The 23,467-nt window shown below is 40.1% G+C and overlaps 1 protein-coding gene across 1 annotated transcript in view; it reads right to left on the reverse strand.

Moving 5' to 3' along the window:
- Positions 1-2,991: 2,991 nt before the first annotated feature.
- The window catches only part of LOC308679030 (macrophage mannose receptor 1-like), a gene marked incomplete at its 5' end in the record, with an annotated part of 70,354 nt that continues 49,878 nt past the window's right edge, over positions 2,992-23,467 (reverse strand). The window contains 6 exons of the mRNA XM_081346265.1: positions 2,992-5,479; positions 10,533-10,571; positions 11,950-12,168; positions 20,116-20,226; positions 22,793-22,945; positions 23,181-23,346. Of these exons, the coding sequence (XP_081202391.1) occupies positions 5,244-5,479; positions 10,533-10,571; positions 11,950-12,168; positions 20,116-20,226; positions 22,793-22,945; positions 23,181-23,346 (924 nt within the window). The 3' untranslated portion in view covers positions 2,992-5,243. The remainder of the gene's footprint in view (positions 5,480-10,532; positions 10,572-11,949; positions 12,169-20,115; positions 20,227-22,792; positions 22,946-23,180; positions 23,347-23,467) is intronic.

The raw sequence follows: 23,467 nt of genomic DNA on the forward strand, positions 1-23,467 counted from the left end.
TTAAAAAAAATGCAGCCATGAATAAGCCTGAATTTTTCTATTGGGCATTTCTTTCAATATTCCTTTCTGAAACTCTTCTGTTGGCTGAGAATAGAAAGCATTCCCTATGTGCCATTTTCTCAGCAAAAGAATTTTGCTTTATTTATTAGCAACATGGGAGATTATTTCTAATGATACCTCTCCATAACATGCAGCTTTTTGATAGACTCATGATTACTTTGCAAGCGCCACTGAGAAACCAGAGAACAACTCATTTTGATGAACTTAGGATATGAGCTCTGAGCTTTCTTACTAAGCATAGCAATTATGATGAACAAGAGAGAGCCTGCCCACTTCAAATTTCCACTATGTTGTCAGTCTCATGTGCATATCTTTCATAATTAGATGCATGGGGATGCATTGCTTGTAACAGGATTTTACTTACTGCAGAAAACAAAATGATGGTGGAGTATAGGAGAAAAGTCTGCCAACCCTAATGATGCTATTTGAAGGAAATACAATTGGTTCTGAGCCAGGACAAGAACAAGAATGTAGAACATGGGCAGTTGCTTGAAAAAGAAGTGAAGTTTATTTCTGACAGCAGAATACAAGCAGAGTACCAGATCAGCAATCAAAAGTGAGTATACTGAGCCTTTCCACACAAGCTCCTTATATAGAAAAATCTTGGCTTTAAGAAATGCTTAGAAGGTGTAATTTATCAGTTCTCCAAAAGGGGGCACTCTGGGGTCAATTACAGAGCTATAATTTTCCATTTTATTTCCTGCTGGATTAACATTATAGATAAAAGTAGCAGTCTCATGGAGGAAAGGATCTTTTGTTTTATTAATGGGTGGAGTCTCTGACAACCTGAAAGGAATGTTTACCTGCCACCTTTGGCCAATTGCAGCCTCTTGGTCATGTTCGTTACCTTGTTATCTTTTTTTAAGTGTAATTTGTCAGCTTTTGCCCTGAAAATGGCAATAAGGTTGAGACTAAAGAACAAGGGAAGACTGAATGGCAAAATGTCTGTGCAGAGCATAAGAGGACTTAATTTCTCAATGCTTCTTAATTCAGACTATCCTGTAAGAATGTAATGAAGGTTTTCCTTCTTTATTCATACATATATCTTTCTTCCCTAACTAAGAATGAAAAGACATAATATTGAAATGGGATTTATCCATCTAAAAAGCAACATGCATTCCGGATTGTTTTTATAACATTTATACCTTTTCTTTTAGGGCAAGTGTTCCCAACCCCCGGTCCATGGACAATTATTAGTCAGCGGCATGCCAGCAACCAGTCCGCACAAACAAGTAAAGCTCCATCTGCGGGATTCAGACAGCACACAAAACCACGCCCCCTCCAGTCCACAGAAAAACTTCTCTCCATGGAACCGGTCCCTGGTGCCCAAAAGGTTGGGGACCTCTGTTTTAGGGTTTGGGTTTTTTTGCAGGGATGTGTTTGCCCCCTTTTTAAATTTAGAATATTTACCTCCTTTCAGAGAGTACTTTGATTGGGCAATCTTGTCATGTATTTAACATACTAAACAGTCACAGAGGCAGTATAATGGTGCAGTTAAATCTCTGCCTAATTTTTTACCTAATACAGGTAAAAAAACCATGGAGTTTTAATTGCATTGCCACAGCCACCATCTTAATTTTTTTTACTATACTTTACGGATATCCCTCTGGCTTCTTTTTTCCCTTGTTCATCCATATCTTTTAATTGTGTGTCTCATTCCCATTCCCTAAAGTTATACTATTAGTCGTTACTTCCTACTGATTGACAGAGAAGTAATGCAAATACCTACACATGCCTTATTGCAGTGGTGTCAAACTGTCAGCCCACAGGCCAGATGTATCATGCAGAAGCCGCACCCACCCCATTGCTGGCAATGGCAAAATCGTCCCGATATGTTGTGCAAAGTAATGTGACATCGTGAATTTGTCTGCCTTATTGCTTGTGTTAGTTTGTTTTAATGTCTCTCAAGGAAAAAAAGAACAAATCCTGACTTAAATTTTGTACTTTTTAATTGCTTAAACCAAAAGAGCCAAATTTTCAGTAAAGAATGTAAACTCAAATGGTTTCCCATATGTCTTAATCATTTCTTAATGAGTGGATGTTTTCTTTACTGAGTGAGTATTTTAACAGCATATTATGCTGGTTTCTAATATATTAAACCTGTTGCCAGAAAGCACAAAAGACCACCATGTCTCATATCCTTTCTCTGGCTTTGATCAGATAGTAAATGTATAAATGACTGTCATGTTGCTTTGCTCATACTAAGGTCCCAAATAGCTAAATCAAACTGATAATAAATTAACTGATGTTTGATATTTGAACTGTCCTGGAGTCATGTGATCATCTTTTGCAACCTTCTGGCAATAAAAATCAATGGGGAAGAGAGATTCACTTAACAACCATGCTACTAATTTAACACCTGCAGTGATTCACTTAACAACTGTGGCAAGAAAAGGTCATAAAATAGGACAAAATTCACTTAACAACTGTCTTGCTTAGCTACAGAAATTTTGGGCTTGATTGTGGTTGTACGTTGAGCACTACCTGTACTTGACATACTATTGTGATGTTTGTTATTAGTTGAACAATGCAGTGACCTTCAGAGTTCCTTTTTGAAGTTTCAAACTTCTGTGTCCTTGGTTCTGATAGAAAGGTCTACTGATCAAACTTCAGTAAACAGAAGATAACTGGTAGCCTTTTAGCTAGTTTTGCGGAATTGAGATCCTATTACACATTCAAATGCAAAGGTCACTATATCATATTAAACTAAACTAACCTTTCATTACCCAAATAAATGGCTTGTACAGTTTGCACCATTTGTAGCTTTCTTTTCTCTGGAACTCTATTATGGCTTCAATAAATTACAACCCAGTTGTTGTTCATAAGGTCATTTGTTGTGGAATGAAAGAAAGATGAAAGAAGAGCCTCTGATCTCGTCAGAGATTGTTGATACTCTTTCAACTCATTTTAATCTCTGATTTGTATCTTGAACATATCAACAAACAAATAAGTAGGTTGGAAATAAATGCAGATTACTATGTCAGGCTAACAGATAATCTAAATATTTTCATAATAAAATATCATCATTCAGCATTCTATTCAGCTTAGTCAGGTAGTACAGACCTTATTTTAAACCACGAAAATTTATAATGGCCAGCTTTGTTATTCTCCTAAATCAGAATATGTTTCATTTGATTTAGTATTTTGTGATAATCCTACTATTGTGAGTTGTAAACCAGACATGTCAATTTTGCGATGTCACGTGACATCGCGCAACATATCGGGACAGTTTTGCCATTGCTGGCAATGGGGTGGGCGTGGCTTCCATGTGACGCATCTGGCCGGCAGTTTGACACCCCTGTAACTGTAACTCAGGGCTCAAGAGTTTGTGCTATGCAAATAAATAATAGTTTACCTAATATGGTTAAACCATGCCCTTGGCCAGTTAATTTGATGATCATGAAGAAGTACACTCTAGATAAAAAGAAATGATGATGATAACAAACAGATGTTTGTTCCAGAAGATAGGGAAATGGAATTGGTCCATAAACAGAATTCTGGGAGTAACAAAGAGATGATGTTTGCATAAATATATCATTTACAGCATCTGTTGAATGACCTTGCAATCCCTTTTTGTCACTAGTCTCCCTCTCTCCAACAGCAATGGCCTTGTCCTGACCCCATCACGATTTATGCTGCCTTGAGTGCTTTTCTTCTGCATCCAAAAGATAAGAGGAATGCAGCAAGAGCCACAACAGTGCATCATTGTGTTCCTATTTGCAAGTTTCTATTTACCTCAAAAACAGCCAGGTCCTAAGAAGACCACTCATAAAGAAAGGCTCAGATATTGAGCATCAGCAGAATGTCTCCTAGCTCGTAAATATATATATTTACAATAACTCAAGGCAGTGAACATAACCAACACACCTTCTTCCTATCCCTCACAACAACAACCCTATGAAGTGGGTTGGGCTGAACCTAAGAAAGCGCTAGTTCTAGGACCAGAGTTTGTCTTCCCTGACAACCTGAAAATGTATGGACTTCATGTTCAAGCTTACTGGCTGTGAGGTAGAAGAAGGCTTTATCTAGGCATTAAGGTGGGCTATTCTTGGAAATTTCTTGACTCTCACATAAGGGAAACGTTAGAGACATAGAGGCTTTGACACACTAGTACTTGTGATTTCATATTTCAAACACTGATTTAGATGGCATAACATTTCATTTTGAAATCTTATATAAAGTTGGTTTGATGGGGCCAACTAAAGGAATCATAACTGATTTAATGAACCATTTGCAATTCATTGTAGTAGAAGATCCTTTAATAAAAACATTTGTATACTGTGTATGTCAGGGGAGGGAATTAATTTTCCCAAGGGACAAAATCAGAAACTAGGACTGTTGTGAGGGCTCAGTCTTAATTCTGCCACTGGCATCCAAGTGTTGGGAGATGAGGGAGTGTGGAGCCTTGCCACACCTCACCTCACCTTGCCTCAGCCTGACTGCTGCTCTCCTGGTGCAGGCACACAAAAAAGCTTTCACCAGCTGACTAAAGGAGTGAACTTGGCTTCTTCTCCCACATCTATTTACATTTCATTTTCTAAATTCCAATTGACCAAACATGAGCCAGACAGGGACAATCAAAGTTCAGCTGTAACCCAGGGTCTATAAAATGCAGTGTACAAAAGAAAAGCTTCTATGTTTTTCTTTTTAAAAAAATTGACAAAAGGTAAGCCTAAGCTTAAACTATCTGCTGAATTCTCACAGCTCCTTGGTTTCCAGTAAATTAAAAAAATATCCTTTTTTTTTAAAAAAATCTCTAATTTGAAAGTACACTATTCAGAATATTTTTAATCAGTAACAGTAATAAATTCATTTTTTTAATATCAGCAATGTGGCCAATTCACATTGTTGATAGGATCTAAACTTTTTCAAATACTGCAAAGTATAAATTTATAAACAGTGTAATTCAGTATTTTAAATTTTGAATGTATAGCATCCAATGGATCTTATCCTTGGATAGGGTGCCAACTGTATTTGTTAATTTAATTATTTGTTTTGTATAAGAGATTGTGAATCATTCTGAAGAATAACCATCTTGTCACTTTACAAACAATTGTCAAATCCAGCATAAACATGTGGTCTATTTCTTCTTTTGTACAAAATATAGGCTGAAAATTCTGTACAGCACCGATGAATATGAAGATAACTGAGAAAATGTTCACCACAACTGTGCCATTTGCCAGTTATATTTGTTCATTTAATTCTTGTTTGTCTCCAGGAGATTGTGAATCCTTATGTAGAATAACCACATTGTCACTATACAAAGAATTGTCAAACCCAGCGGAGACTTCTTGTGGTCGGTTTCTTCTTCTGTAGAAAATATAGGCTGCGATTCCTGCACCGATGGCTATGAAGATAATTGGCACAACTACCACCACCGCCGTCCCATGAGCTGATTGAAGTGCCACTCCTTTCTGCACTGAAATACCAGAGAGAAGAAAAAGGGGTTGAATACAGTTATGTTATGATAAAACTCTGACATTTCTTGTTTACATTGAGAAAGAAGCCAAGAGAGATTGCGTCCTGTCTAGTCGTCTAATAAAGGCAGAGCCAACAAGAGTCAACTACCAATCCCAGGAATTTACAAACTGTAATTCTGTAAAAGGGAGTAACTGCAATGCATTGTCTTTTCCCATTCATTACAGATCCCAAAGGAAATTGATACATATTGCCTGTGGAAGATAAGTCTTTGATGTAGAGATCAAGGCTAGGAAATGTGAGTTCTGCCACAGCAAAAATAATTATGAATTGCTATGGCTATTGCTTTTTGCTAATTATTTATTTGGGAACTGAAAATAATCAAAATTAATTGAAAACAATCACAGTTATTCAATCACATTAAGTGAAGAAGGAAGACTTTCAAGACTTGGTTTCATAAATATGATGAGATCACCCAAGTCAGACATGTCAAACTCGTGATGTCACGTGATGTTGCACAAGGTATTGGGACAGTTTTACTATTGCCAACAATGGGGTGGGCACAGCTTCCATGTGATGCGTCCAACCTGTGGACTGGCAGTTTGACACCCCTGATCCAAGTGATCTCATCTATGGCAGGGGAAGTTAGGGATACAGTTTTGGGCTTTGACACTGACTAGAACAAAAATTCTTAGAGATTTAATTAGATTTTTATACAGTATTATCTCTAGCTGGCTTATTTTTTTAAAAGTCTTTTCTCTCTCTCTGTCTCTCTTTAATTTCTGTGCTGCAATAAAACATGTTAGAGGTGACATTTATTTTTTGTGAAATATAAAAAGGTAAGGTAATTTGATGATATATCTCTAAAAATGTGATGGTTTATCATTGAAAACTGTGATATTTGGCAGCAGCTACCAAAATTTCAAGGTTGTCTACAATGATATTATTTCCAGTACATTCTGGGGGAAAAAAGAAAAGAAAGGTAATCCCCCAGATACGAGCATTTATTTAGCGATATTTCACAAAACTGAGGTTATTCAGAAAGAGTACTTACGTTAAAAATTCAAAATTGCAATCAAAACATGTGACCTGGATTCAGTCTTGGCTGCTGTGGTGCCATTTTAACTCTGTGACTTGCCTGGGCCTGTTTGGGCCTACCAAAAGCACACCTGGTGCGCCAGTTGCGGCCCTATCTAAGCCGGGATGATTTATGCACGGTCACTCACGCGCTCGTGACCTCTCGTCTAGACTACTGCAACGCCCTCTACATGGGGCTTCCCTTGAGGACCACCCGGAGGCTCCAACTGGTACAGAATGCAGCCGCGAGAGTTGTGTTGGGAGTTTCCCGATACTCCCACGTGACACCTCTGCTCCGTGAGCTGCATTGGTTGCCAGTTGTCTTCCGGGTGAGATTCAAGGTGCTAGTAATGGCGTTCAAAGCCCTCCATGGCATGGGGCCGGAGTACCTCAGGGAACATCTGCTGCCGGCATCAAGCTCCCTGCGCCCTGTGCGTTCCCACAGAGAGGGCCTCCTCAGGGTGCCACCGGTCAGAGAATGCCGTCTGGTGGCCCCCAGGGGGAGATCCTTCTCTGTGGGCGCCCCGGAGCTATGGAACCAGTTACCGGTTGAGCTCCGGACGGCGCCCGATCTGCGCTCCTTTCGCCGCGATCTGAAAACATACTTGTTCGAGCAAGCCGGCCTGGCCTGAGGGGGGATTGGTGGGGTTTTTATCATTTTTATTGGGGTTTTTATTATGTATCAATTGTATTTTAATCGGGCATGCATTTAATTATTTTTTAATTTTTGTAAATTTCTGTGTTTTATTCTTGCCCTGTACACCGCCCTGAGTCCTTCGGGAGAAGGGCGGTATAGAAATGATAATAAATTAAAAAATTAAATTAAATTTTTGTGTGCCTGTTCACATGGCCAAACAAGATCAGTTGATTTTTGTAGCCAGCACTGACCATTTGTTTTTGTTTTTCTGGAGCTGCATGGAAGATCTGCTGCTTGCTGGGCTTGAGACTACAGTACTGTAGAGAGCTAGAATTACCTCTGTAAGTATTTTAAAATATTCTTTTTTACTACTGTATAGTACTGTATTGTTTGTAATCTACTCTGCTTTTTATTGTTTGTAAGTACAATATTTTGCAAGATTGTTTGTTTGCATTTGCCTGAAACTTATAGCATGTGGCTGCTGCTGCTTCTCTCCCTAACATAGACCCACCAGAGATTCTGCTGACACTTACTGGAAGGAAATCTCCATCCCATTTTTGATTTTGCCTGGAGAGGCTTGTGCTGGTAAAAGGCAGTGGTTTTTTTTAAAGGTTTTAAATTTAAATTGCCTCCAGAAGTTGTTGGTATTCTCTCACTGGAGGCTTTTAAGAAGAGACTGGATAGGCATTTATCAGAAATATAGTACAGTACTGTGAGAGCAGTGGGTTAGACTAGATAAGTGATGGTGAACCTTTTAGAGACTGAGTGCCCAAACTGCAACCCAAAACTCACTTATGTATCACTGGGTGCGGGGTGAACATGGCCCATTGGGTGGGCGTGGCTGTGGTGATCACGGCAGACTGGGTAGGTATGGCCACCTTGATGTTGTTCATGGGGAGAGACACCTGTGGGGACCAGGCAGGGTTGGGGGGGATCCAGGGGGTCTCTGGTGGGTGGGATGGTGGGCAGGAGGCTCGTCCTGCAAGGCGAGCTAGGGAGGCAGGGCAGAGGTGCCATTGCTGCAGGGCAAGGCGAGGCAGGGGCCAGAGCGGCTGCTGCCTGACACCATCCCCCCCTGCACACAGCAAGCGCATTGGGGCCAACTGTGTCCATCAGCAGCCACAGCCTGCCGGCCCCTAGGTTTTGCCGTAACATGGCTGTTTGCCACCTTGCATGTTGCACCCAATGTGGCTGCCATGAGGCTGCGGAACAAGCTGGGTGGAGGTAAGAAGCCTGTATACTGGTTTCTTGCCACCGCCTGGCTTGTTCCATGGGCTCATGGCAGCAGCATTGGACAGCAGGTGGCAAACAGCTGGTTTCGGTGGGATGCAACTATTTGCCATCTCATGTAATGTGTCCAATGCTGCTGCAATGCAGCTCAGCTGAAAGTGGGCATGAAACAAGTGGGGCAGGTTTTCCCCCACCCGCTACGTGGATCGCGCTGCTGCTGCAGCCTTTCCCCCCACCTGCTACGTGGATCGCACTGCTACCACCACTGTTACCTCCTACCTGCCATGCGGATCGTGCTGCTGCCGCTACTCCCCACTCACCATGCAGATTGCTCTGCCACTGCTGCCTCCCACCCACCACACGGATCACACTGCTGTGCCCCCCCACCATATGGATCACACTGCCACCATCATTCCCCCCTACATATCATGCAGATCATGCTGCCACTGCTTGGAAAAGGCCTTTTCCAAGCTCCGGAGCTCACATCCATGGTTGCGGGTTGATTTTGCGGTGCGCCAGGGGCCCAGTCTGGGCTCCAGAGACCTGGGAAATGCTTCTGCCACCCGGATCTAGGGCTGCAAAGCAATTTTGCACCCCCCACATGGCCAATCCAAGCGGCAGAAACATTTTCCAGGTCTTTGGAGCCCGGATCTGGCCCCTGGCATGCTGTAAAATCGCCCCACAGCCATGGATGTGAGCTCTGGAGCTTTGGAAAAGCCTCTGACACCCAGATTGGCTGTGGAAAGGGTGCAAAATCACTCTGCATCCCTAGATCTGGGTGGTGGGTGGGGCCTTTTTAAAGTGGCGGTGGCGGCAGCACGATCTGTGTGGTGAGTGGGTGGGTGGGAACGGCGGTAGTGGCAGCACGATGCGCACAGCGGGGGGATGGCAGCAGTGTGATGCATGCAGTGGGTGGGGGGTTGGCAGTAGTGCGATCCATGTGGTGGGTGGGGGGAACAGCGGTGGCAGCACAATCCGTGCAGTGGGTGGGGGGAACGGCGGTGGTGGCAGCATGATCCACATGGCAGGTAGGGGAGAAAGGTGGTGGTGGTAGGGCGATCTGTGTGGCGGGTGGGGGATTTTGTGCCCCCTACGGCTGATCTGGGCAGCACAGGCCTTTTTCAGGCCTCCAGAGCCCAGACCAGGCCGCTGAGGCACCGCTAAAATCACTCCGGAAGCTTACCTGAACTCGTGCTGGCAGCTGCCTCTGCCATCCAGCCTGGATCCACCCAGTTCTTGCAGCTACTCCCTGACTCTCAGTGCAGAGAGAAAGAGACTGATAGCACAGGTGCACATGGAGAGGCGGAGGGGAGCAGCCAGGTCCCGCCTCCCTCCGGGGTGATGGCACACATGCCCACAGGGACGGCTCTGTGTGCCACCTGTGGCATGCGTGCCATAGGTTCACCACCATGGGACTAGATGATTTCAAGGTCCCTTCCATCTCAGTTACTGTTGCAAGCCAACAGTTCTGTAAACTCCACCACATCTCCCTCTGCATGCTTGCCTGGAGACGCTTAAAGCTAAAGCTACTTATTTAGTGGCAACTGCAATTTGGAGAGTTCTCCACCCCCCTCTGAAGAAGCTTGAGCTGCCTAGCAACAAATGGTGTTTGTTTTTTGTTTTTTTTTAAAAGCCTACTGCCTGCTTGGGAGGCATTTTACAATACTGTAATTCCTGAAACCTGAAACAGCTGATTTGTGGTAGAAACAGCCTGCAGCAGTGGAGGGAAAAGTCTCTCAGTTCAGGCAGCCATCAGAGGAAATGATAAGTCAAATTTCGTTAATTTAACAACCCATTTAATTCAATTAATGAGTTTGATTTAAAAATGTTGTAATATTGAAACTGATTCTTTTGATGATTACGAGCCTAATGGGCAGGCTCTGTTAGGCCATATACCTGTATAACTATTGTAACTTAACAATTCAGTGCAAATAAAGTAAGTCTTCATAACAACACTAAATATATTTTATCATCTAAATCTTTTAATCTACAAAAATATGTTCCTCCATATTTGAGTTATATATTTAGAATTTTCATGTCACAGCTATAGAAAATTTATTACTGAATTTTAAAAATAACATTCTTACCTCTTTTAAAATTACTTTCTTACCTGGTATTTCTGCAGGCTCTGCAGTTGATTCTTCAATAACTATAAAATAATCAAATATGTTTTCAGTATGCAATTACTGTATAAGCCTTACTGCACACTCTTAATTTAACAATAAACAAGGATATGCAAGGCAATTTTAAAAAAACGAATTCTCAATTACAGCAGATTTTTATACTGAATCATAGATTTTATGAAATGAAAAGAGACAATGATACACATTAAGACAACATTCAAAAATTTCTTAAAAGTTTATATTGTTTGATATGAATCTGAGTTTATAGTATATTCACATTCTAGACTGTGTTTAAAGTATCTACCAGGAATGGTTTAAGATACAAAAGGTGACAATAATATTTGAGTCTATGGGTAGAATAGACAACTAGAAATATAAAATTTCAGAGATAATAACAGATTAAAAGCAATCCAAAGTCTCCTACATTAGACATATGTCTAAAATGCTATGAAACAACATTGGGTAGCATTATCCTTGGCTGTTGATACTCTTTTTATTCAGTTCTGGGTCCTGGGAGTAATAGATCATTAATCTCATAAAACAGTTGATCTAATGATTAAGGAACAACAAATGATGGAAATTAATATTTGTTTATTAAAACTATACTGTTAAGAATATAACAATAGAAATAGCACCTATTGCTTCATAGTGCTTTACAGTCTTCTCTAAATGGTTTACAGAGTCAGTATATTGCCCCAAACAATCTGGGTCCTCACTTTGCCGACTTTGGAAGGATGGAAGGCTGACCCAGTTAGACTCAAACTGCCAAACTGCCAAACTGCAGTCAGCTGGCAGTCAGCAGAAGTCTGCAGTACTGCATTCTTAACTACTACGCCACCATGCCATCATATATATTATATAGATAATATACTTATCTGTATTAAAATGTCATTCAATAACTGGAAGCAAAAATCAATATATCTTGCCATTGATTCTGTTCTTACTCCTATTATATTTCACAGAATGCATTATTTGAAAAATAAACTAAGCAGAACTAATGTCTACTCACTAGAACTGAATAACAGAGTTGGAAGGGACCTTGAAGATCTTCTAGTCCAACCCCCTACTCAACTCTATACCATTTCAGACAAATGGTTGTCTAGTCTCTTCTTATAAACTTCCAGTGTTGGAGCATTCACAACTTCTGGAGGCCGGTTGTTCCATTGATTAATTATTCTACCTGTCAGGAAATTTCTTCTTAGTTCTAGGTTGCTTCTCTCTTTCATTAGTTTCTATCCATTGCTTTTTGTCCCTAACCCTAACCCAATTCTAGGAATCATTCTTTATATGTTTTAGCCTTCAGTCCCCTAACCACCTTGGTTGCTCTTCTCTGCATTCTTTCCAGAGTCACACACAAATATTATTTTCAATCTAATATTATGATAATTATCATGAGAAACTTACTTTTATTGCTTTTACATATAAATGATTTCAGTTGATGATGGCAGTGCCCCATGAACCATTTTCCAGAATGACCATTCATGTAAACGCACTTATCAAAAAAGCCATCGTTAACCTCTTCGCTATATTCATAGTCGTCATTATCAGACTGTAGAGATTTTAATTCATCTTCATTCCAGTTGACAAAAGCAATGTTATTATTATCTTGCCATAGCCATTCTCCTAATAAAAGAAAAAAATAACGTAATGATTAAAAAGGGAAAGAACTGCACTGTGATGAAAAGGTATATGCTATGGAAATACATTAACACTCACATTGGTGATTTTACCTAGTTGGAAACATCTGCAAGCAAACAACCAAGTTCAGAGAGCACTGTGGACTCTGCAGTTCAACCCTGAACTATAGTTACTGACTTCTATCAGAACCACGTATGGACATTAAATGCTTTACAAAACTTTGCAAATGGGAAGGCAAATCTCCACCAAGCAACAATTATTCCTTCTGCATGAATCTCTTTGACACCGTGGTGTCCAGTACACATTTACAATTGATCTTGGTCAAAATACAAACCTCCAATGAACTGCACACCTACATAGAAAATAGCTAAAACAAGTGGCTGAAAAATGATACATCTAATAACCATGGTTGCTCACCTCACACTGAACAAATACTAACACAGCATAGGTAACCTTAAAAACCAACAGGGAAAAACATGGCCCCAGAACACACAAAAATGCTGACAATCATCATTTGATATAGTTGTTTTATTTCTATTTGCACATCCACTACCAAAGCTTTTTTTTGTCCTTTTAAGTAACAATTGTTAAGACAGGAGTGTTATGTGGCAAGTGATTGTCTGCTTACATTCTAAGGTCTCAGAACATTTTAACTTCATCACTGTCTATTACTTTGTCTATTTTGCGATCCCACCAGCAATTGCTTGCAAATGGTATTTCTTGCAGATCTTCCAATGCAGCATTGCTGTTCCTTTGTCATGCCATTGTTTGTAATCAGTCTGTGATGTTCTTATAGCTGTTAATCAGATGGTCCATGTTTTTTTTCAGCTTTTTGCGTAGGCAGCATTTTCTCTGTGTTACTGTCTTTTAAATTCTGGCTTTGTTTGAATTTGTCCCTAAGGCTTGGTCTTGTGCAGTCAGAATTAGCCCCTCAGTATCTTTCTTCAACTTTCCTGCTCACAGACATTGCCAGATCTTGTTATTATCTACTTTGCCTGCATATTGGACATCCAGCACTTTGCTTTTCATGTCTCTTTTCTGTTCTTTGCTTGGTCTTTCTTGTATGCTATTTAAGTCTTTCCAGGATTCAGTAAGCCTTCATGGTATATTAGTTTCAATGTATCTTCCTTACTGTCCTTCAGATACTCTTCCAATGCCATTTTCTTTTCTTCAGTTGTATGAAACATTCCATGGCTGCCTATTTTCTTCAATAAATAAAGTCTGTCAACATGATGATGAGAATGAAGGGCATGATATACTGTAATTATTTTAATGGTTTTCCTATCCATGGCTTCTAGTTCGGCTTGAGTTTAGTCCACTATTCCAGCTGTGTATCTAATGACTAGAATTGCCCGGGTGTTGATTGCCTTCATGGTATTTCCTCCATTGAGTTTGGACTTTGAGTTCTTTTTAACTCTCTTGATGTATTAACCTCTAATCTTTTTCTTGACTTCAGTGTGCTTGATGTTGTCAACTTGAAGGATGCCCAGGTATTTATAATTATTTTCTTCATCTAAACTCTTGATATTATATCTATAGAGCATCTTCATTCCTTAACATTTTCAGGAATGAATTAGTTTTTCCTAATGATGGTGGCACATCTGTCTAGCAAAAGGTAGAAAGAGCTTTTTTACCACTATGTGCTATTAGACTGTATTACCATACTAGTTACCAATTTGAAAGTTAACAGATAATTGGTCTGTAGTTCCCTTTTGTTGGATCTTTCATTATCAGTTAGGTTTTGCCAGATGTTAATCAATATCCCATTTCAATTCCTTGCAGTATGTTGTTAGCTTGCTTAGTAATAAAGTCAGATGTTTCAATCAAAACCCATGCAATTCATCTTCACCTTGGGCTAACCAATCCTTGATTTTCCATCTCCCTTTCTCCACCATTTCTCTTGTTATTAAAAGTTCTTTCATGTAACCTTTTTATTCTTATCCTCCTCCTTTATCAAGCTGCATTCTTGTCAGGTGCAAAGAATCAGAACCATTTGTAAGTTAGCAGTATAGAAGATTTATTCACAATAAATACACAATAATCTGGACAATTAAATTTCAACACTAAATTGGTGTCAAATAAGAGTCAATGGAATTAAGGAGGGTTTGGACTTTGAGGGCTTGTGTGAATACAATGACTCCAAACTTTTACCTTCAATAATTTTTATTTGTTTATCAAAATACAAAGAGAAAAAAGTAATCACAAACTAGAAAAAGAGAGAGGGAAAAGAAAAAAGATAGTGTGAGAAAAGAAGAGAAAAGAAAATGGCACCAACTTCTGAGTCTCTTTAGCACAGTAGAAGATAATAACATTACAGCCACAACTTTTTGCTTTTAAACAACAAAATGTACAAACCATTTCTATAACAATAAACCTAACTAATTAATAAAAAAATCAAGTTTTAATTTTCTTTTTCATTGCAAGCACAAAATCTGGAAGCAATTTCAAAATAGATACTAGCTTAAATATATTCTCATATTTGGATAAAAGAGTCAGTTTCACCATCTCTGCTTCTTAAGAGCCTTGGTGGAGCAGTGGGCTAATGCCTCCTTAAGTAACACCAGCTGCCTGCAATTAGTGCAGGTTCGCATCCCACCAGGCTCAAGGTTGACTCAGCCTTCCATCCTTCCGAGGTAGGTAAAATGAGGACCCAGATTGTTGGGGGCAATAAGCTGACTTTGTAATAATGCCGCTTGGGGTGTATGTGAAAGCCCTAATAAGCAGGCATATACATAGAATGAAGGCTACTGCTAAGCTTGTAAGCCGCCCTGAGTCTTCGGAGAAGGGCGGGATATAAATGGAATTAAAATTTTAAAAAAAATATTGCTGTGGGGAATAATATATACCTCTATTGATTCATTAATCTTTATCCTAATTCATATTAAACTTCTCTACAGAAATTCAATCTTTTTTTTAATCCTAAAGGGAAAACAACTTTCCCTAGTTTTGATATTTTATTAACTTTAAGCAATACTCAAATATTATATATATAAAAAGGAAAACAAAACAAAACAAAGCAACAACAACAAAACCTTCTTTATTAAACCCAAACCCAAAACACAAAACTACATTAGGGATTTCACAGTATTACAAAAAGAACAAACAAACAAAAATAGAGAATACATTTACCAACTTATTGTATACATATGAAGCTCCCTTAATACTTTGTTTCAATACATATGTCAAAGCTTATAAAAATCTATCTTAACTAATTAGATCATTAAATTTAAGTCACTCCTTCCAACTTGTCTTCATGGAATGAATTTTTTTTTCTTCTCAAGGGTGACACTTTTCTTCAAGGAGTTCTCAGTCTGTAAAGTTTCCATCTCTAAAATGTCAATCATATCTTTTTTCCCCTCAAATAATTCTCGACCTTGTTGATGTCCATAAGAAACCCCACCAGACTTGACCTCTTAAGAGTTGTGAATTTACTTGACACTCTTGTTTTGGTTGCACTGGATTTTATTCAAACCATCATCATAATAAAAACTGATGTCAGATTTATATTCCAAAGGTGTTGTTGTTAGCTGCGAAGTCGTGTCCGACCCATCGCGACCCTATGGACAACATTCCTCCAGGCCTTCCTGTCCTCTACCATCTTCTGGAGTCCATTTAAGCTCACGCCTACTGCTTCAGTGACTCCATCCAGCCACCTCATTCTCTGTCGTCCCCTTCTTCTATTGCCCTCGATCTTTCCCAGCATTAGGCTTTTCTCCAGTGAGTCCTTCCTTCTCATTAGGTGGCCAAAGTATTTGAGTTTTAGCTTCAGGATCTGGCCTTCTAAAGAGCAGTCAGGATTGATCTCCTCTAGGACTGACCGGTTTGATCGCCTTGCAGTCCAAGGGACTCGCAGGAGTCTTCTCCAGCACCATAGTTCAAAGGCCTCAATTCTTTGGCGCTCAGCCTTTCTTATGGTCCAACTTTCACTGCCATACATTGCAACTGGGAAGACCATAGCCTTGACTATACGCACTTTTGTTGACAGGGTGATGTCTCTGCTTTTTAGTGTGCTGTCTAGATTTGCCATGGCTTTCCTCCCCAGGAGCAAGCGTCTTTTAATTTCTTGGCTACAGTCCCCATCTGCAGTGATCTTGGAGCCCAGGAAAATAAAATCTGTCACTACCTCCATTTCTTCCCCATCTATTTGCCAGGAATTGAGAGGGCCAGATGCCATGATCTTGGTTTTCTTAATGTTAAGTTTCAACCCAAGTTTTGCACTCTCCTTCTTCACCCGCAACAAGAGGCTCTTTAGTTCTTCTTCACTTTCTGCCATTAGAGTGGTATCATCTGCGTATCTTAGGTTGTTGATATTTCTTCCGGCAATCTTAATTCCAACTTTTGATTCATCTAGCCCTGCCTTTCTCATGATGTGCTCTGCATATAAGTTAAATAGGCAGGGCGACAGTATACAGCCTTGCCGGACTCCTTTCCCAATTTTGAACCAATCAGTGGTTCCGTGTCCAGTTCTCACTGTTGCTTCTTGACCCGCATATAGGTTTCTCAAGAGACAAATAAGATGGTCTGGTACTCCCATCTCTTTAAGAACTTGCCACAGTTTGTTATGATCCACACAATCAAAGGCTTTAGCATAGTCAATGAAGCAGAAGTAGATGTTTTTCTGGAACTCCCTAGCTTTCTCCATGATCCAGCGTATGTTGGCAATTTGATCTCTAGTTCCTCTGCCTCTTCGAAATCCTGCCTGTACTTCTGGTAGTTCTCGATCCACATACTGCTGAAGTCTAGCTTGTAGGATTTTAAGCATGACTTTACTAGCATGAGAAATGAGTGCAATGGTGCGATAGTTTGAACATTCTTTGGCACTGCCTTTCTTTGGAATTGGAATGTAAACTGATCTTTTCCAATCCTGTGGCCACTGTTGAGTTTTCCAAATTTGCTGGCAAATTGAGTGTAGCACTTTTACTGTACTGTCTTTTAAGATTTTGAATAGCTCAGCTGGAATACTGTCACCTCCACTAGCTTTGTTGTTGCTCAGCTTTTCTAAGGCCCACTTCACTTCACATTCTAGGATGTCTGGCTCGAGGTCAGTGACCACCTCATTGTGATTATCAGGGACATTAAGCTCATTCTTGTATAGTTCTTCTGTGTAATTTTGCCACCTCTTCTTAATCTCTTCTGCCTCTGTTAGGTCCCTGCCATTTTGGTCCTTTATCATGCCCATTTTTGCATTAAACGTTCCCTTCATCTCTCCAATTTTCTTGAAAAGATCTCTGGTCCTCCCTATTCTATTGTTTTCTTCTATTTCTTTGCACTGTTCATTTAAGAAGGCATTCTTATCTCTTCTAGCTATTCTCTGGAATTCTGCATTCAATTGGGCATATCTATGTTTTTCTCCCTTGCCTTTCGCTTCCCTCCTTTCCTTAGCTATTTGCAAAGCTTCCTCAGACAGCCATTTTGCTTTCTTGCATTTCTTTTTCTTTGGGATGGTTTTGGTTGCTACCTGTTGTACAATGTCGCGAACCTCTGTCCATAGTTCTTCAGGCACTCTGTCTATCAGATCTAATTCCTTAAATCTATTTGTCACCTCTACTGTATATTCAACAGGGATATGATTTAATTCATATCTGAGTGGCCTAGTGCTTTTCCCTACTTTCTTCAGTTTAAGCTTAAACTTTGCAAGGAGAAGCTCATGGTCTGAGCCACAGTCAGCTCCTGGTCTTGTTTTTACTGACTGTATAGAGCTTCTCCATCTTTGGCTGCAGAGCATATAGTCAATCTGATTTCTGTGATGACCGTCTGGTGATGTCCATGTGTAGAGCCGTGGTACAGATAGGTTATTTGCGTTATTCAGCAGTTGTAGCTTAATAGTTGATTATCAACAGTGAGTTGATAATCTTTTTTAATCTCCTCTGTATCACTAACAGCTTTAAACCCTAGGGAGTTTATTGTATATTTGAACATTAAATGTCTTTAATGTCTTTAATAACAGATTCCAGCTCAGTGTTAGATGTCTTCATGTTTAACTTCAGCTCCCTCTAGTAGTCAACAAATGTTATTTCTTTTTTTTTCCTCCTTTCCTTTTTCTGCCCAATCAGAGTTCATGAAAATCAGAAAATTTCATCCACCCACAGCACATGCTGCTAGACTACAACTTATTTTAAAAGTAGTAAATTAAAAGCCATGACTTTTATCCTTGTATTTCAAAAGAAAAAGTAATCAGGCTTCCTTCTTTTGGCTGCCTTCAGAAACCCTCTTCCTTGTCATTTTACAACAAAGGAGCCTCAAAGATGGTGTATAGCTTCAAAAAGGAGTATTAGGGCCTATGCCAGGGGTAGGCAACCTCGGCTCTTTTATGACTCATGGACTTCAATTCCCAGAATTCCTGAGTCAGCTGACTCAGGAATTCTGGGAGTTGAAGTCCATGAGTCATAAAAGAGCCGAGGTTGCCTACCCCTGGCCTATGCGATAGGTAAAGAGAGCCCCTTTTAGCTCATAAAGGTAATAATCTCATAAACTGATTAAGAAATAAAGGGCACAGCTTATTGTCCATTTGAAAAATAAACTCCAAAACGGCTGTTTTATCCAACTCCGATGTGATTTCTGCCCTGCCCTCCAGCTTCAGCTCACCGGCTGTTCTGAAGCTCGGCTTCTAAAATTGCTTGCAGACTGGGGCTGTTACAGAGGATCTTGAGGGATGATTCTGGGACACTCCCTAATCCAGGCGGGTCAGATAAACAAGAGAAGCCTGTTCCTTCTGTTGCTGAGTGAGAAAAATGGCAATCCAGAGAGAGGAGGTTTTCTGGGTGTGTCAGCTGCTGGCCATGTCTCTACCAGAGGTCAACAAAGATATTTAACTGTTGATCTCTTAATTCTTCCCCACAGCTGTGCATGCTCTTTTTCTACATATTTGTATATTTTTTAGTTGTGCTATAGCTGTGCACAGAACTGTAATGTACTATAGTTCGCTTATGTACTGTAATGTACTGTAGTTGCCTTATTTCTTGCAGTGAGCTGATGTTTATATCTGATTTTACAGTGTTGGCAGTTTTACTACTTATGCTATCTGTTTCTTTGTAAACTTAAATGCAGACAGCCTTAATCTGTTGCTTTTTTGTTGTTCTAGATGCTCATTTATTTCTGGTTTTAATTTTTCCTTTTTAGTTAGAGAGCTTTGTTTTTGCTGTGGAAAAAACAGAAGAGAGTGTGCCTGGTTTGTGAATAAAAGCAATTTACTAGTTATACTGACTTCCTCTACAGCTCATTCTCTCTGTTTGCCTCTATAGTCTGAGAGGCAATACTTCTGGCAAACAGCTACAGTGAATATATTAAATTGTATTATAAATCTGTGTTGATCTGATAACATCTGTTCTGTTATATCTGATTCTGGATGTTCTTTTTAAATTTGTACATTCTTTTTAGATAGCCTCTATTCTTGGAATTGATTTGTAATAACAGACATTATTTCTTTGTTTTTATTCTTTGTATATTTGCAATGGGTAAACAAATGTTATCTGACAATCCTGCATCTACTGGTCTTGGTTGTTCAGCCAACAGTTCTGGACCCTGTAGTCCAGGGATGTCAAACTGCCGGCCCATAGGCCAGACGCGACATCCGGAAGTCGCACCCACCCCATTGCCGGCAATGGCAAAACTGTCCCGATACATTGTGCAATGTCATGTGACATTGCAAGTTTGACATGTCTGCTGTAGTCCATTTATCCAGGAACTCTACGCCTAAATGTGATCCTTTTTGTCCAAGGTGATGTCTGATCCGGTATGAATCACATCTCACCATATTGTTTTTGGAGAGACACTCTTCATCCAGCATCTTTAATGAGACCTGTCTGGTATGCCTCTCATCTTCCCCAGGGCAAACAAGCCCCACAACGATGTCAAGATAGTGTTTCAATGTGTGTGTGTATGTGGGGGGTTATTATTATTAGCTATATAGATAAATATTAGTTATATAATTACCATCCAGATTTTTGAACAAGCCTATCCAATATTCTGCATCTCCAAGTTTTTCCATTTGTTCCTGTAAAAATTGTAATTCAGCTGAGTCTTCAATTGAAGTCAAGGTGCCACCTATGAAAGATAAAATGAATCAAAGAAGTTCACTAACAGGTTTGATTTCCACCCCGCCAAATAAGGGCCATTTCACAAGGCATGACCAATTATTTTGTCTAGCATAGGCAATAATTTTAGTTTTGAGTATTGTAAAGAAGCAAATAGTTCTGTTTCTAAAACTGATTAGATCTGTATTGCTTAATATGTGTAGGACAAAACCCATGGCAACTTACCGTATTTTCCGGCGTATAAGACAACTTTTTACCCCATGAAAATTCTCAAAAGTTGGGGGGTCGTCTTATACGCCGGGTCGTCTTATATGCCGGAAAAAAAAAACAAATCAGTCGAGCATCCCCGTTCTTGTAAAGCCGGGCTGCCCCGCGCAACCGAGCTATCTCCGGCGCGGCTCTGGGACACAGCTGGGCGGGAGCGTCGGGTGGCTCTCCCCACGCGAAGGCAGCGCTGCCCATCGGCTCTTGGCCCAAGGGGAGGGCCTCGCGCCCACCGGACTCACCTGTCACCAGCACTGCTCTCCCCCCCGCGGGGATGCGCTTCCGCCGGGCGGTGCTGGCCGAGACAAGCCAGCAGGCAGCCGCCGTGAGCACGGCGCTGAGGGGCAAAGGCAGGACGGCCTGGCCCAGTGCCTGCAGGACGGCCAGCAGCCCCATGCGCAGCAGCAGCCGCCAGCTCAGCAACAGGTCCGAGCGCAGGAGCCGCACCGCCAGGCTGCCCAGGAAAAGCAGCCACACCGAGAGGCTGCATGCCCAGTCCAGCTCCATGAGGGGCAGGGCGGGAAGCCGGCTGGGAAGAGGGACCGGGAGCACGGGCTGAGCGCACCTCGGCCGACAGTGAGAGGGAAGCGGCACGAGTTCTAAAAAAGAGGCTGTGGGCGGAGCTGCCCCGCCCTGTGCCCAATGGGAGAAGTTCAAGGCCTGGGGGGGAAGCAGGAGAGGCGCCAGCCGTGGCGGGGTGGCGGCTGCCCTCCGGCGCTACCTGCCGCCCAGGAAACGCTGCACCTCGGGGGCTGGCAGAAGTGTGGGAGGGCCGGCGGGGCCAGTCGGGCCTTCGCCTCCTCTGCGACGGACAGGGAGGGCAGGGCATGTAAGTATTTTCCGGCGTATAAGACGAAAAACCTTGAAAATCTTCTTAAAAGTCGGGGGTCATCTTATACGCCGGGTCGTCTTATACGCCGGAAAATACGGTATTCTTTGTGAATAATGATACTAAAAGTTAAAGCTGATAATTTAAGCAAACATCTGCAAAAATATATTTTGTACAATGTAATGAAAAGAAGGGAGCTTGGTGCTCTCTTGAGTTTGACTGTTTTCTTGCAGATGTTTCATTACCAAAATTTGATAACATCTTCAATGAAGCACTGATGATATTATCCGGTTTGGGTAATGAAATATCTGCAAAAAAAACCAACCAGGTTGAGAGAGCACAAGGAGCCCTCATTTCAACCCTGAGTTACAAATATTTATTGGAAAGACAAATTTATTTTGTTCTAAATTCTCCATAGTATTTGAGATGCCCCACCTCAAAGAATAAAAAGAATAAGGAAAACTATCAAGTCTTCCAAAGTAGCTGATATTTCAAAATATTCTATATTTATAAGATGCTTTTAAAAAAGCTTCAAAAGGACTAGAATTATTGCTTTCCAATATCATATATTCTATTGTTCTATAAAAGAGAATATATTAGAATGAATTTGTTATTATATCACATGCAATTTGATGAGTTCATGTGTCATTAGCCATAGAAACAGAATAAAATGATGGCAAAAAATAAATGACAAGCACTCAGGCACACTCTGTGTTTTTATGACCAAAGTATCTCTCTTGATTCACTCCCTGAAGCTGAACAGCACAAATGCATCATAGAATCATGGGCTGGTTCTAGTCCAACTCTCTGGTCAAGACAGGAGTCCTTATTTCAACCTGGACAAACGAATGCCTAAACTTTTCTTGAAAACCTCCAGCAAAGAAGCACCCAGAACTCTGAGAGGTAAGCTATTCCATTGGTTAATTGTTCTCACTTTCAGGAAATTTCTCCTTAGTTCTAGGTAGGATCTCTCTTTAATGAGCTTTCATCCATTGCTTCTTCGACTCTGGCATCTCCTGGTACAGCAATATCAATCAACTGTACACTTCGGTTCTCTATGACTGCGATATCTGGCGTGTTGTGTTCCAAATGGCAATCTGTATTATTATTATTATTATTATTATTATTATTATTATTATTATTATTATTATTCCTTCAATATTTCTATGTCAATTTTTATATGTCATTTTCCATCCCACCAGAAGGTTTTGCTTAGTGGAAATATTTCTTTTAGTAATTATTTTCAGTGGATGTATAAAATAGATATTTATTTCTCTTTATATTATTCTCATTATATGTGGCATCTTCCTACATCCTCATGCTCCTCTTTCAAGAGCTTTGTAAGGTAGAATATGATACGATAAAACTTGGGGTTGCTGGCTGAAGATTTCTGTATTTAAAATAATTGTAAATGTAGACACTAGCGAGATTTCTGTAAGCATGGAAAATTACTGTTTGTTATGTAGCTCAAAATGATACTAACCTATCTGACTACACTTCATGGACGCTTTTGGCCAATATTCCATTGAAGCATATAATTTATAACAATGACCTCTAAAAGGAATCCAAGATATATGGCTGTTTTTGGAGTTTGGGCATTTTCCTGGCAATTGTGGAATCTCAGTTGGCACCACACCTGTTATAAAACAATAAGTTTTCTTTATTAAAGGAAACACATATGTTTTAACAATTAGCCACTTACAAAATTATTAATAATAGTAATAATACACAGTGTAATGAAAAAATACAGTAAGATAAAATAAATTTCATATGTTTTTTAAAAAATATCTTGTTGATATAAGCCACTTTATGTACTAACTGAAAATTAGTGCAATGCACAAATTCTATTAAAATAGACTTAATTTGCTTACCATTGTATCTTTCGCAAACAGAGAAGTATTTTTCACTGCAATTTCCTGTTTTCCAATAACCATCAATGCCTAGGTAGACACAGGCTGTTTTATGCATTGGTTCCTCAGCAGCCCAGTTAGTGTACACCAGCCTCCAGTTACTTACCCACTTGTACACACCATCACTCTAAAACCAAAGTGCATAAGGAAATGCAAGAAAACATTTTATTTATTTATTTATTTATTTATTTGTTTTTTGTTTTTGTTTTAATTTAATTTAATTTAATTTTAATTTCAGTATCAATAAT

The sequence above is a fragment of the Vipera berus genome, assembly GCF_964194415.1.
Source record: "Vipera berus genome assembly, chromosome: Z".
NCBI classification, from domain to species: Eukaryota; Metazoa; Chordata; class Lepidosauria; order Squamata; family Viperidae; genus Vipera; species Vipera berus.